At 43.7% G+C, this 16,126-nt stretch overlaps 1 protein-coding gene across 1 annotated transcript; it reads right to left on the bottom strand.

Moving 5' to 3' along the window:
* Positions 1 to 221: 221 nt before the first annotated feature.
* Positions 222 to 11,891, bottom strand: CXCL17 (C-X-C motif chemokine ligand 17). The gene is made up of 4 exons (XM_030874076.3): positions 11,602 to 11,891; positions 4,440 to 4,520; positions 3,716 to 3,817; positions 222 to 626 (listed from the first exon to the last, which is right to left on the bottom strand). Exons 1-4 carry the CDS (start codon positions 11,678 to 11,680, stop codon positions 529 to 531), a joined length of 360 nt encoding a protein of 119 aa, XP_030729936.1. The 5' UTR covers positions 11,681 to 11,891; the 3' UTR covers positions 222 to 528.
* Positions 11,892 to 16,126: the final 4,235 nt, after the last annotated feature.

Genomic DNA, 16,126 nt, shown 5'->3' with positions numbered 1-16,126 from the left:
TCATTACTTTAACTTCTTTCTTTGCCCCACCTAGCTCTTACCTCAGAAAGGTTTGTTGAATGAGTAAAAGAATAAAAAGTTGGAAACTGGAGTGAGATTGAAGGTGGTGTTGGATAGAGGTGTGTGTATAATCTGGATTGAGTTTGGAATGAACAGGGTAAAGTGGGTTGTCTGGATTGAATGTGAGTTTCCAGACCCCATTTGAAAATGATTTTGACCTATTACATTTAAATATATTTATTGACTTTTGTTTACTACTTGCTTGGTTGTATTTAAGACCCAGTGGGACCAGCTAGGCAACCAGAGATTCCCGGTAAGTAAATTTAAGCCTGGGTAAGGGGAGGCCCCAGGAAAAGACTGACAAGAAGCCACTAGAGGGGGCAATAATCTTGGGGAACATGCTTTTTGGGATGATTTAGGGAGTAGGGACAGGGATGGGGAGCTTGAGGTGGGAGAAGAGCATCTTCTAGGTGCGCTCACTGCCTTGTTGACAGAATGTTTTATCGGGACGGTGGGCTCTCAGAGCTCCTATAAGGGCAGAGCAAAATTTGCCAGCTGACATCGTCTGAGAAATTGCTGGCAGGCTCTGGAGGGTTTGGTTGGCTTCTTGTGGTGTCTTTGGTGCCCTAGGGTGAAAAGAAAAGGGAGAGACTACTGTTAAAAACATTTTTAGAATTTATTTTTTATGAGAGCTTTTAAAATGTTAAAAGTAAGACTCATCCCATGGAAAAAATTAAAATGAAAAAGTATATCCAGTAAAAAGTTAAAGGATGCCCCAACCTCAGCTGCTACTCCTCATTCTGTAGAGCTAACTGTTGTTACTAGTTTGCTACATAGTTTTCCATATATTTTTGTATATAAACATAATAGTTCACTTTAAAAAACAAAATGAGCTTATCCTATACATATTGTTTTTTCTATGTTCCTTTAACAAATCTTTTTTTTATTATTTTTTTAACAAATAATAAAATTAAATTAAAAATTAAATTAATTAAAATTTAATTTAACTTAACTTTAAAATTTAATTTAACTTAACTTAAAATTTAATTTAATTTAATTAATTTTAAATTAATTAAAATTTAATTAATTTAATTAAATTAGTTAAAAATTAATTTAACAATTAATAAAAAATATTTTCTTTTCTTTATGGCTTTACCACCTACTTATACATTCCTATATAATTTAGTTTAATTTTGCCTTATTTTAAACTTTATGTATATCAAATCATGCTATAACTATTCTCGCTTATTTTTTTCTCTTCTACTCAACATTATGTTGCTTTATTATTGTTCATTCTCACAGATATATAATATTCAAATATACTACTACTTATTTATTCACTGACCAATTTTCAGTTTGGGATAGTTATAAACAATCCTGCTATGAAATCCTTGTTCATTTCTTCCACTGTACATAAGCAACATTCCTTTTGAGTATGGAATTGCTAAGAGTGGAGTTGCTTGGTCACAGAAATTAAACTTTAGTAGATAACTACCAGCACTTTCTCAAAGTGATTTACCAATTTACACTCCCTTTAGCAGGAGATGATAGTTTCTCTGTTCTACTCTCTGGCAATACATGGAATTATCAGACATTAAAATTGTTGCCAATCCTTGGGATTGCCATATATACACTAATATGTATAAAGTGGATGACTAATAAGAACCTGCTGTATAAAAATATAAATAAAATAAAATTCAAAAATTCAAAATTGTTGCCAATCTTATGATGTAGAGTGATCTGTTTTTTTAAAAATAAATTTGTTTATTTATTTTTGGCTGCATTGGGTCTTCGTTGCAGTGCGCGGGCTTCTCATTGTGGTGGCTTCTCTTGTTGTAGAGCACGCGCTCTAGAGCGCAGGCTCAGTAGTTGTAGTGCACGGGCTTAGTTGCTTTGCGGCATGTGGGATCTTCCCGGACCAGGGCTCGAACCCATGTCCCCTGTGTTGGCAGGCAGATTCTTAATCACTGCGCCACCAGGGAAGTCCCTCTGTTCGGTTTTAACTCATATTTTCTCAGTTACTCGTAAGGTTGAGTGCCGTTTCACATGTTTATTAGCTATTTGGATTTCTTGTCTCTGAAGTGTGTACTCAACTCTTTTGCCTATTTGTTGTGTTTCCTGCCTTCCTCTCATGGATCTATAGGAATTACTTATCAGTCTGAATATTAATCCTTTATCGATATTAATATTTGCAGACATACCCCTACTCTTCTTCTTCTTGTCATTTTCTTTTGATGACCAAAATTTCTTAATTTCAATAAAGTCAAATTTATTAATCTTTTCCTTTATGACTTATAATTTTTGTTACTTGTTTAAGAAATCCTTTCCTACCCCAAGGTCATGAATATAGCCTCCAATATTCCCTTGTAAGTTTGTCTTTCAAATTTAGACCTTTAATTCACTGAAATTTATTTTTGTGATGGGCTTGAACTAGGGGGTCTCTGCACCTTTTATTCACTTAATATATTGTGGACATCTTTCCAATCAACATGACCTACCTAATTATTTTTGACAAGTGCAGAACTGCCCAATTTGCTCTTGATGAATTTTTTATTGAGGTATAACTGACATCTAACATTATATTAGTTTCAGGGGTACAACACCATAATTGGATATTTGTATACATTGTAAAATGAACAAACTATAAGTCTGTTAATAATGAGCATTTAGGGGCTTCCCTGGTGGCGCAGTGGTTGCGAGTCCGCCTGCCGATGCAGGGGACACGGGTTCGTGCCCCGGTCCGGGAGGATCCCACATGCCGCGGAGCGGCTGGGCCCGTGAGCCATGGCCGCTGAGCCTGCGCATCCGGAGCCTGTGCTCCGCAACGGGAGAGGCCGCAGCAGTGAGAGGCCCGCGTAACGCAAAAACAAAAACAAAACAAAACAAAACAAAATAATGAGCATTTAATATGTTCATTTGTCACTACAATACTGCTATAATTAATATTCTTGTACATATATCTGAATATTCGTGCTAATATTCTATACTAGAGATTTCTTGAAGTGAGATTACTGGTTAAAAGGTACACACATTTAAGTTTGCCTCTCACTGTTGTGGACTCTCCCATTGCGGAGCACAGGCTCTGGACGCGCAGGCCCAGCGGCCATGGCTCACGGGCCCAGCCGCTCCGCGGCATGTGGGATCCTCCCGGACCGGGGCACGAACCCGTGTCCCCTGCATCGGCAGGCGGACTCTCAACCACTGCGCCACCAGGGAAGCCCCACACATTTAAGTTTTTGATAGGTACTACCAAATATTATTTTACCTCCGTCAACAGTGATAAGGATCTAGATTCATCCCATTCTTGATAATATCATAACATCAATCAGTTTACCTCTTGCCAATATTCTTTTTATATGACATTTATTTATACCTAGACTAGGGAGGAATCACATTTTGTTTGACACCAACACCGGTGTCATTGTCAGAGATCAATGACCGGTCCCCAACAGCCCCATCTGCCTCCACTTTGATAAGCAATGGCATTCTATCATTAAGGAATTTGGTTAAGCCTCTCTAGTATTAGGAGAATTGCATTTTGCTTTTCTTTCTCTTCCTATTTCCCCACAAGTTGACACTGAGTAGAAAGGGCTGAGAAGTGTGCTTATCCTGGTCTTCATTTCATTTCTCTTGTCTCTTCACAACCCCTGCTTCAGCCCTAGTTGATTCCACAGAGTGACTCTGGTTTAAGGAAGGTCATTCTTTTGCAACTTACTGGTTTTCTTCACTCTGCCCTTGAAATGATCACAGGGACACGGCTTCTTTGGCAGCCTGGGCACTGCCATGAGTTTTCTTTTAGGGGCTCTCAGGAACCAATCTGAAATAAGGGAGTTGCTGCTTAGAAGGGTTAATATGTTTGAGGCAGGGCTTTACTTGCCATCTTCCCTGCCTCTCGATTCGTTTTCATACTGCAGTGGGTGTGGGAAAGGGTCAACCCAGCACAGTGAAGGTATCCAGTTACATGAGCACCAGGGTCTCTAAGTTGTTTGCCTGACCTGTATGGGCAAGGATTTGGTGGCAGGTTTGGAGGAGGCATCCGGGTATCATTAGGGAGACTGAAAAATGAGGAATAAGACCTAGGTGTCTGCTTTTTAGTGGCTGCTTTACCTCAAGCAAGCTTGCCTCTCTGATTTCAGTCTTACCTGTGAGTAAAATAAGGTTGAGAATGGGGTCCAGGAAAGACTTGGAAGGCAGCCCTGGGTTGTTGGGGAAAAGAGGGTAAGGGAGAGGGGGCAGCCAGAGATTCAGCCAGCTCCCCGCTGGACCTTGGAGGAGTCTGGTTCTTACATGAAACTCAGGAAGAAAATAATGTGGTGGTCTTGTGGAGAGGGGAGAGGGTGAGGTCAGCTCAGATAACATCTGCTCCGGTCCCAGAGGGATTCAGGGGAACAAGCTGGGATCTGATGGCGTATCGCTGTTGTCAATACTGGATTACTGACCTTTGCACTCACATTCTTGGCCTCCGTCCTGGAGCCACCTCCCAGAAGCCTGGCGTTGGTCCCTATGGCCTCTGGCAATCCCTGTAGGAAGAAAACTGGTCACTTCCAGTCACTGGAAAGGGAAGGGACCAAGAGAATTGGTCCCGCATCATCGTGCTACCGAGGTCAGCGTAGCTCCATTGCTCTTCCTTTTTACTCAGGGATCTAGGGTGCTTCAAGAGAGGAGTATTTTAAATGGGTAAGGAATTGAGGTTTAAAATCTGGCCTAGAGAAAAGCTGAGCTGGAGGTAGGTGGAGAAAGAATGGCTTCTGGATGGAAGAGAGGACAATAGGTAGGGGTTAATCAACACCTTACAACCTCCCCCCATTAAGATCCCTCCCTACACATATTAAAATCCTCATGACCTAAGGAATGAGAGCAAGGAGTAGATTATTCCATAGACCAGTCAGGAGCTTCACCAGACCTCCACGTTCGGTTGTATTTGAATCCATAATCCCAGTTCAACTATAAGAGGATGGTATTTACCTTTGTTCCTCTGCAACAAATCCATTCCTCTTTTGGCCTCTATTCAAGTCTGTCTTACCACCTGATGCTATCTTATTCCCATTTTGTGATACCTAAAATATTTTTATGACAATCAAGTATGATGTTTTATAGAGATTCTGGGACTAGAACTGGGTCCAGATGATGCTTCCTCTGTACAGGAGTTGCTCATATCTCCTGCCAGAATTAATTACGGTTTCCCATGGTTCCCCGTCACATTTCAATACAGCTCTATCCTTGCACAGTTATAGTTTGTTGTTTGAAATGTGTTGTGGACTGAATTGTGTCCCCCTAAAATTCATTGAAGTCCTAACCCTTAATAACTCAGAATGACTGTATTTGAGGATAGGGCCTTTGTAGAGATGATTAAGTTAAAATGAGGCCCTGTTGGTTGGGCTCTAATCCAATCTGACTGGAGTCCTTATAAGGAGAAGAGATTTGGGCACACAAACAGACACCAGGCATGTACATGCACAGAGGAATGACCAGGTGAGGAAATAGCAAGGAGACGGCCATCTGTAAGGCGAGGAGAGAGCCCTCAGAAGAAACCAAAGTTGCTGACACATTGATCTTTGACTTCCAGCCACCAGAATTGTGAGAAAATAAGTTGCTGTTGTTTAAGCCTCCCAGTCCGTGGTATTTTGTTATGGTGGTCCTAGCAAACTAAAAATTTTTCTTCCTCACTAGACTCTGAACCAATGGCTCAGTGGTCATTCAGCTACATGGCTCCTGACACATGGTAGACACGTGGTAAATGTTTGTTTGATAAGCGGATGAACAAGTTGTCCAGAGAGGGCCCTTAGAGCAGCATCCGGTTCAATCCCGCTCTCCTATTTCCCAAACTCTTTCTGCCCTTCCTGCCACACAGATGAAGGGTGTTGCATCATTTCTCCAAGTGCTGGTTTCCAAGTGTTTTCGTGTGCTATTTGGAGTGGCGTTAAAGTAATTTCAACGGGCATAACTCCAACTGTCTAAACTTTTCTACTATATCACTGTCACCTGATCTCTACTTCTGGTTCCAGAGAAAAGCCACAGAATATTAGAGCCGGAAGGAAACTTGGAGATCATTAGTGGAACCCCTTCACTGAGAAGTTTTTCTTTTTCGTTTTTAATGCAATATAACTATATTAGAGAAAATTTGTAAAGTAAAAATGAAGAAATCTTTACCCTTATCAGCTGTTGGAATTTTGGTGTGTTAACTGCATATAATTTTTTTAAATTAATTAATTTAATTTATTTATTTTTGGCTGCGTTGGGTCTTTGTTGCTGCCCGCAGGCTTTCTCTAGTTGCGGCGAGCGGGGGCTACTCTTCGTCGTGGTGTGTGGGATTCTCATTGCAGTGGCTTCTCTTGTTGTGGATCATGGGCTCTAGGTGCGCAGGCTTCAGTAGTTGTGGCACGCAAGCTCGGTAGTTGTGGCACACGGGCTTAGTTGCTCCGCGGCATGTGGGATCTTCCTGGACTAGGTCTTGAACCTGTGTCCCCTGCACCGGCAGGTGGATTCATAACCACTGCGCCACCAGGGAAGTCCCTGCATATAATTTTTAAATGAGGTGATAACCATAGTATGTGAGCCAATTTCTTTTTGTTCACTTTATAAGCTTGTTCCTTTGTTTTCCTACAACATTTATAACAGACATTTTGAATGACTGACTAACACTCTCAAGTATATGTGTTTCCGATTATTTAACTCTTCTCTCATTGCTGAATATTTAGATTGTTTTATTTTTGGAGATTGATAAATTTCTTTGTGCTTGTAACCGTTTTCCAAATGTTGGATTGCTGCCTTGGGCAAGATTTCCCAAAATGGAATTACTGGGTCAAAAGTTATGAACAGTTTTATGTTTCTTGATATCATTACCAAGTTGTTTTTAAAGCATTGTACTAATTAACTAAATCACCATCTCTTATTTTCAGGTGAGAAAACTGAGGCCTAGAGAGAGCAAATGAAATGCCCAAGTTCACAAAGGTAATGGTGACACACCTGGAGCTAAAACCTTGGTCCAAGGCTCGTAGTCTGCTGTTCTTTCTGCAGCCCTACATGACCCTAACTTCATGATGTAACTGAAAACGAAGGTGTTACTATAATATTATGTCCTCCAAGTGTCAGTCAGACATTTTTGGACCACCTTAATGATTTTTGCTATAACTTATACCACCTTTTCTACTATTTACTTGATACTTTTGTCTAAATAAATTTAATTTACATAAGAGCTTCATCCTATGCAATGTTATCTGTGAGATTATGGGTTTGATACATGCTTAGATTGTTCTCCTAACATGCATCAAAATAAACATATAACTATTAAGGTAAAAGCTTATTTCTGTTCTACGTAAAATCAGCTTTGGATAGTATTAATACAGTAGAATAGCATGGACTTTATATCCTGACAGACCTGGGGTCAACTGCTTGCTCTGTCAGTTAATTATGTAGTCTTAGAGAAGTCACTTAGCTTCTATGATCTTTGGTTCTCTGGTTTGTAAAGAGTGGATATTAGTATCCACCTTGCAGTGTTGTTAGGAATAAAGGAGTTACTGGGGCCTGGGGCCCAAGTAGGTGCTCAGTACACGATGGGTGTTATTGTGGTTATTATTGCAGACTTCTAGTTATTTCCCAAAGGGAATGTCTATGCTGGAGTATTAGGCTTGCTGCTTTTTGCTGACTTGTATGTGTAAAGAAGTTACTTCCACTTGTTAGGTTTTGCAGTAGCTCTATTATTATTTTGACTTCTCATTTCCGCTACTTACTAGCATTGTGATTTTGGACAAGCTGCTTACCTTTTCTGTGCCTCATTTACATAATTTGTATTGGATTGGCCAAAATGTTTGTTCGGGTTTTTGGTAACATCTTACCCGCATGAACTTTTTGCCCAATCCAATAAAACGGGGCTAAAAAAAGTACATTGGTGTGTGTATGCACACATCTGTCCACCAGAGGGCCTAGACGCACTAGCCCTAGTAGCCATGGGCAATACCTAGTGCCCAAGGTTTGTGAATATCATTCCCTCATGAAAGGAACCAGGGCTCCGTGGACAAATGGATGACGCCAGGGCTGCAGAAGGGAAGTACAAGATGAGGCTGGAACATCTCGTGGTGTGAGAAAGTCAGGAACTGCTAAAGAAATGACACGTCAAAAAGACACCAAAGGGCTTCCCTGGTGGTGCAGTGGTTGGGAGTCCGCCTGCCGATGCAGGGGACGCGGGTTCGTGACCCGGTCCGGGAAGATCCCACATGCCGCGGAGCGGCTGGGCCCGTGAGCCATGGCCACTGGGCCTGCGCGTCCGGAGCCTGTGCTCCGCAACGGGAGAGGCCGCAGCGGGGAGAGGCCCGCGTACCGCAAAAAAAAAAAAAAAAAAAAAGACACCAAAGCCACCTGGAGCTCAGTGGCCAGCTTTGGGACAATATGAGCGACGTGGTGAATAAGGATAGTAATAGATTATAATCCACAAATATCCCCAAGTCTTTACTTATAAAAATAAATAATGGAAAACCTAAATAAATGGGAAAGAAGGAACAGCTCTTTCTTATAGTAGAATCTTAATTAATAAATGTAGAAGGAATGATGGAAATAGAAAATCACTGCTTTGCTAAGACTCTATAATACCTGTTGTAGGCAAGAATCATCAATGGATTTTAAAAATTAACGGGCAAAAATATGATGAGAAAAACAGGCTATTTGCATAGTCTCAAAGTATCTCTCCACAGGATACTTATTAACTACAATGAGAAAATAGTACCTTTATGGACACCACCTTAAGCAGTGTTCAAACGTAACATCACCCATCATGAGAGATACTGTTATCGTGGGCCTTCTGATGTGCTGCACTGAGAAGGCAAGTATCGCTTCTGTGGTATTAGTGCCAGAAATGCATAATCTGAATTTAGTCATGAGGAAACATCAGATAAGCCCAAATTGAGGCACATTCTACAAAATAAATGACAGTACTCTTAAAAATGTCAGGGTCCTGAAAGACGAGGAAAGCTGAGAAAGTGCCTAGATCGGAGGAGACCAGGAGAGATGACGCCTTTCTTCAGTGTAGGATCCTGGATTGGATTCTGACCAGGAAAAGGACGTCAATGGATGATTAGCAAATTCTGAAAATTCGTACATTAGTTCATAGTATTGTATCATTGCTAATTTTCTGGTTTTGATAATCATATTATGGCTATGAAAAAAACTGTGTGGGGGTTTTTGGATCTATTGGAACTCTGATTCTTTTCACAACATTTTTAAGTCTGAAAAATGAAAAGTTAAAAATAAAAAAGTACACTACATTTCTGTGAGGACACAATGAAGTAGTATGTATAAAGTGTTTAGGAGAAGCCTGCCACATAGGATTGTTTAACACATGGGAGCTATTTATTATAAATAATTTTATAATTAATAAGTAATCTTACAAGGAATGAGTATTCTATTATTGTAAGTAATTTATTTCTTAACATTGTCATCGGTTCTCTTTTTTTTTCCTCTTCCCTGTGAAAAGCATATTAAACATGTATGTGGTTATTTGAAGAGATAAAGCAAGATCAGATTTTATTTGGAGAATTTTTGGGCGGGAGGGTTGTGTAGTGTTTTATTTCTTCTTGCCAGACTTGGTCCATCATTGCAAACTCCCCTTGCCTGGGAAGCAAAAATTGAGCCCAGCCACCACCGGTCCCCTCTGGTTTGTAATCGCGCCACCTGGCAGCTCAGTGAGCTTTCCCCAGTTCGTTGCTCCTGTGCCTTAGTAGGTACTTTAGAAATTTTACTCAGTCCATTTACTGAACCCTTATTAGGTTCACATTATCCATAGTTTACTCTTCACAACAGTTGCACACGCTAAGTGGTATTTTATTCATTTTAAGAAAATAAAACTGAGGCTGAAAAATGTTAAGCATCTTGTCCAGGGTGTCAAAGTAAGTGATGGAGCCAGGATTTGGATCGCGGTTCCCCTCAATGCAAGTCTGAGTCTAAAGGTCCAGGTGAGTCTAAACGTGTCGCCATGTTTGAGAATTACTGGTAGAGAGCAGTGGCCCCACTGGGCAGTGGTTCCCCCTCCAGGGGACATTTGGCAATGTCTGGAGATATTTTTGGCTGTACTAACTGGGCGGGGCAGGGTGGTAGGGGAGAGGCTGCTCTTGGCTTCTAGCAGGTGGAGGCCACGTGGATGTTGTTAAACAGGTTACAAAGCACAGAACAGCCCCCCCCCCACAACAAGGAATTATCCAGCCCTAATGTCAGTGGGCCTGCTATGAAACGCGGGTGTCGAGTCTCCTAAGGGCAACATTTTGAGTTCAGAAACCTGAGGATTTATTCTTTCACTTTGCGAATATTTACTGAGCACCGTGTGGGATAGTGTGAGGAATGTGGAAACAATACACCAGATTGTGCCAGAGGGGAGGTTACAGTGTAGAAGGGCAGGGGTGGAGGTGGGAGAGGCACACCAACACCTCAACTTAAGGTAGAACATGAAAAGGGCAGAGAGTCGAGTTAGGGTTAAGCTTGTTCACAGGCGGGAGGGCTCACATGTGGTCCTGGGACGAATCAAGGGAGGCTGTGGGAGGAGGGGGCTTGGGGTGGGTTTTGTGAGCGAAGCTGAGCTGGTGGGAAAGCACAGGAGCAGCTCGGGAGCAGCCTGAGGCCTAGCTGAGTGGAGCACAGAGCACTTAGTGCGAGGAGGGCTGGACTGGAAAGGCAGCTGTGGCTGCAGCTTGGAATCCAGGCTGAGGACTCTAGCCTTGGTGTCTGTCCTAGTGGTGGAAAAGCCTTCCCTTCCAGAATGGTGGTCTAGGCCCCAGGGCTGGGGGGCCCAGCAGCTTCCAGAGAGCTCTCTCTGTAAGGGAGGGAACGTTGGAAATTGGGGTGGAGTAGGGAGAACTCCTGATTTTAGGACAGAGTTGATGCTCAGTATATAACAAAGCTATTTCACCTCAAAGTAGCCCTTGGGGAGATGTTCCCCTCGAGTGCAGACATAGGTCGAGATGAGGTCTCTTCTGCACAGCTGTTCTGCTAAGGGCTAGGCCACTTCAGCTGTAGTGAAAAGTGGAGCCGATTCGGAGCCCCTAACCCAGGGTCTGCTTCCCAAAGGTGAGCTGTCCAAACAGGGCTTGGTGTGCCTACAGTTTCAAACACGGGTACTACCTGGTGGTGTGATTTTTCTAGTTTATCACCATACCGTGAAACAGCATTAAAAATTGTTGGGGCACATCTGGTGCACCGTAAAGAATACAGTCGAGGATGACTTACTGTCTGTGGTTGTACAGTTGCCTTCAACACCCTCCCACCACTGCCTCCAAGCCTGGCCCTGGGGACATTCATTACCTCTAGAACAGGGACTGGGGGGGCAGGTGAGGCAGCAAATCTTTGTTGGGCCATTATTTTTTTCTCCCCCGCCAGCTACAGTTGCAGACACTTCCATACACACAGGCTTCTTTAACTCTCACAACACTCTTTGGATTTATGTACAGTTCATTCCTTTATGTAAGTGAAGAAACGGGCACTGAGACAGGCTAACTTGCCCCTAATCCCTGTAACCTAAAGGGGCTACATTTTACTGCATGTGTGGTCACGTTCTTTTCTGTTTTGCCATGCTTCTCCCCCCTCTTTATCTTTCATAGAAAAAAAGAAAATTTTTTTTACCTGTATTTGAGCTGCTGCAGACCGTGGACCCCAGCATTAGTGGCAGCAACAGAAGGAGGGAAGAGATTAGAACTTTCATTTCAACTGTTGGTGCTGCTGTGCGTTGCTTGAAGAGTGTGTGGAAGGTTCCCAGTGAGAGGGTCCCGAGTTCTTGGAGTGGCTCAGGCTGTGCGTGGTACGTGGCTTGGGGGTCTGAGCCTTACTCCCAGGCCAGTGTTCCCACTAGAGGGTGAGAACGGCCAAGTGACGCTGGTCTCATTAGGTAACTGGACCATGTGATTTATGGGAATCTGGAAGGTAAAGGTGGCCAAAGAGAAGGAGTGAAGCATATTCTTAGGAACGTGGGAGGGCGACTGATAACTTGGCAGCAGTTCTCAGCCCCTCCCGTCCTCCCTCCCGCCTCCCTACCCGCCAGTGTGCTATGATTTCTTCCCCAAGTCTTTTTCCTTGTTTGAATTTCCTAATACATGTGAGTGACATTTTCTAGCTTAGTATCTGGCAGGAAAGAGAGTGCTAAGGGCTGGCAAAGAGAGACTCACACGGCGTGTTTCCCCTCTGTCCTCCCCACTCCCGTTCTTGGATCAGCAATAGCAGTGTTGTTGTTTGGGAAGTTGCCGTGTCCCCACTGTTTACAATTTCCTCCAATTCTGTGGCCACGTAAGGAGGGAAGCAGAGAGGATCAAGGAGGAGAGGCTCTTCTCTCTTGCCCCGAACCCTGGCCTGGAGCACCGGGTCAAAGCAGGCCTCCTTGTTGGTCAGGCAGGTGGCTGTGGCCTCGTGGTTCCCGCCTAAAGGAGAGGGAACTGGGTTGGTGAAAGACCCTAAAGGCTTCATGTCCAAGAGGGTTTGAGAAACAGGAGCCACAGCGGGGAAGGTGTTTGCCCAGGCTGCTGGGGCTCTTGTTTCAGACCTTGTCTGGAAACAGCCCAAAGTGCAAGGAGGTGATACTACTTGGAGCAAACATCGAGGGTACACAATACCAGCACTTACTGAGTGTGACTCATTCCAGAGGCTTCAGGAAATGGGTTCAAAGATGGGGGGAGGCTGGCCTTAAGTGCTGGGTGATATTTATGGGGCTGAGGGGAAGGTTAGCAGGAAGTCCTCCCTGGCTCCTCCAGGCAGGAGTGAGTAAAGGTGGTGTGACTTTTGTTCCAGCCAAGAGGAGGGAAGAGGCCAGGCATGGTTTTTGTTTGCTCATTCTTACCCTCTCAATTTCAGATTATTTCTGCCTATGGACATGTTGGAGGGTTGATTGTAGACTTTGCTACTACAAAGTTTATAAAGCATCTGCAGGCGGCAGGCACTGTGCTAGGCAGTGGAGATTGTCCTCGAGTTGGAGGCTCGGTCTGCGCTTGGTCTGATGTAAACCACCGATGTGGCTTCTCCCTGGAAAAGAGTCAGACTCTTCTCTTGTTAATATTGACAACTAATTAGAGCTCGTCTTGAGAACTTTAGTTGTGTAAGCACAGTCTTTGTGACTTACAAAGTTCCCCTCCAGGAAGGAGGTAAGGGGAAAGTGGGAGAAATAACCATTTTCCCACTGTTATTTGGTTTCCCCACTCTACAGTATATGTAGTAGACATTCACAAATGCTTGTTGATTGACTCCATGCTTCCTGTTGCTCTAAGAAGAGTCATTTATTCATACACACATTCAGTGAGCATTTGAGTCCATAATGTATGCCCGGTATTTGCAGGTGGTGACTCCCGCGAAGAAGAAGGTGTGACGCTATCTCTAAGGAGCTCCCACTACACACATAGACCCGTGGAGAGTTAGTCCAGCTGCTCCACTTTATGGAAGCGGGAATGAAAGCTCAGGGAAGTTATGTGACTTGTTCAAGATCACAGTCAGTTATCCCTAAAGCCAGGGAAGAAAAACTCAAGTTTCCTGACTTGCTGGAATGTCTGCTAGTATGCGGCTGCCGGGCTGCTGCATGTGCCGGTGTGGTGAGCTCTGATAGGAGAGCGAGGACATCAGAATAAAGTGGGAGCCCACCAACATCTTGGATTATCCAGAGACAAATGTCTGGTTGAACCTTGACTGCAAAAATCGGGGACACTTGCGTTCTCTCTCTTTTTCTCTTTGAGCTTGAAATGAGGAAAACGGGAGCCCAGAAAACCCAGAGTGGACAGTCTTCACAGGGGGTTGACGAGATGGGCCCCCACGTCTGTGTTCACCTCTGTCAAAGTGTTTCTCATGTAACCGCAATGCTCTGGCTTTGGACTGGTTTCCCTCCGTACCTGGCCCTCAGTGAGGGCAGGGACCAGGTCTGATTCATCCTTGTGTCTCCAGCGCATAGTGCATCGCAGGCTCTAATAGATATTTCTTAAAAATAAAACAACAGGGGCTTCCCTGGTGGCGCAGTGGTTGAGAGTCCGCCTGCCGATGCAGGGGACACGGGTCCGTGCCCCGGTCCGGGAAGATCCCACGTGCCGCGGAGCGGCTGGGCCCGTGAGCCATGGCCGCTGAGCCTGCGCGTCCGGAGCCTGTGCTCCGCAACGGGAGACGCCACAACGGTGAGAGGCCCGCGTACCGCAAAAAAAAATAAAAAATAAAACAACAAAAAGTATACACCTACACAGCTATGGGATGACTGGGTAGCAGCACAAGTCGAGAACCCATCTCCTCACATGAGCTGACGTGGGATTTGGCTTTCTAAATACAGGTGAAGTGCTCAGAATGGGGATGTGGGTCGTCCTGTTCCTCTGCTGCTGTGCTTGGGACACTCCCAGGACTCAGAGTTTCTGCTCTGGTTGACACACTTCACTTGCCCTTCAGAAGGTGACAGGAGAGTACAGGGAACTTCCGAATATGTCCTTTTGGAAGTGGCTGAGGGGAGATGGAAGGGCGTATGGTGGTTGTTCACAAGAATGTGAAGGTCTGTTGTGTGAAAGGTATGAGGCTTATTTCTGTGCCTACACAGAGTGGCCGCAGGCTTGGTGAGTCTGCATCAGACACACTTTGGCTCAGGGTGAGAGACAACTGTCAGAGCAAAGTAAGTTGGAATATTACAAGTTTACTGATGGAGTTCAGGTGGGGGCTGGATGTCTGAAAATAACTGTCACAGTGATTTTTTTTTTTCTTGAAGTTTCCAAGGGTAGAGCTTGGTCTGGGACCCAGGATTCCCACTAATACCACATTTTATTAGGTATTATAAAATCTGCCCTTTGAAATGTGACATTACTCTATGATGTAGGCCCAGGTCTGTCTGACAGTTACTTCCAGTCATTGTGGGTGGTTGTGATTCTCTTATCTCATCTGTGACTTAGACGTCACCCCCCTCTGCCAACCCTCCCGCCTCCTTTCCAGGTGAGAACGGTAAGATCACGTGCATTTACTGATCATGACCACAAGGCGGCAGCGCTGCCCCATCCGTGTTTCTGAAAACCCTACAGGGATATGGGCAAGCCTGAGAGCTCTGGTTAGGATCAGGAAAAGGGCGCAAGTGAAGTGATGAGGTAAATTTTTTTTTTCCCCTGCTAAGTGACAGAGTTGAGGTGAGTCTGAAACTATTGCATTGTAGAAGTGGCAGACACTTTAGAGAAGTGACCCAAACTTTAATGTGCTTACAGATCACCTGAGTATCTTGTTCAATACAAATCTGATTTTTCTGGCGGAGCCTGAGATTCTGCATTTCTAATAAGCTTTTGGATGATGCCGTTCCTGTTGGTTATTGGTCCCCACTTTGAATAGCAAAGCCTAGAGGTCATTTAGATTAATTCTTCCTTCCCCCGATTTATGGATGAAGAGAGGCTGTATTTGTCTTTGTCTTTCTGACTTATTACACTTAGCATAAAGCCTTTCAAGTCTGTCCATGTTGCTGCAAATGGCAAAATTTCATTCTTTTTTATGGTTGAATAATATTCCATTGTGTGTGTGTGTGTGTGTGTGTGTGTACATATATATATCACTTCTTCTTTATCCATTCGTCTGTTGATGGGCACTTAGGTTACTTCCATACCTTGGGAATTGTAAATAATGCTGCTATGAACATTGAGGTGCATGTATCTTTTCGAATTAATGTTTTTGTAGTTTTTTTGGTTATATACCCAACAGTGAAGTTGTTGGCTTATATGGTAATTCTATTTTTAATTTTTTGAGGTACCTCCATACTGTTTTCCACAGTGGCTACCCCAATTCACATTCCCACCAACAGTGTAGGAGGGTTCCATTTTCTCCACATCTTCTCCAATATTTCTTTTTTGTGTTCTTTTTTTTCCTTTAATATTTATTTATTTATTTATTTGGCTGTGCTGGGTCTTAGTTGACGCACAAGGGATCTTTAGTTGTGGCATGTGAACTCTTAGTTGCGGCATGTAGGATCTGGTTCCCTGACCAGGGATCGAACCCAGGCACCCTGCATTAGGAGCGTGGAGTCTTAGCCATTGGACCACCAGGGAAGTCCCTATGTTCTATTTGATGATAGCCATTCTGACAAGCGTGAGGTGATACCTCATTGTGGTTTTGATTTGCATTTCTCTGATGATTAGCCACGTTGAGCATCTTTTCATGTGCCTTTTGGCCA

Source organism: Globicephala melas, chromosome 19, assembly GCF_963455315.2.
Source record: "Globicephala melas chromosome 19, mGloMel1.2, whole genome shotgun sequence".
Taxonomy (NCBI): domain Eukaryota; kingdom Metazoa; phylum Chordata; class Mammalia; order Artiodactyla; family Delphinidae; genus Globicephala; species Globicephala melas.
The sequence above is the reverse complement of the archived record's forward strand: the minus strand, read 5'-3'. Positions and strand labels throughout refer to the sequence as shown.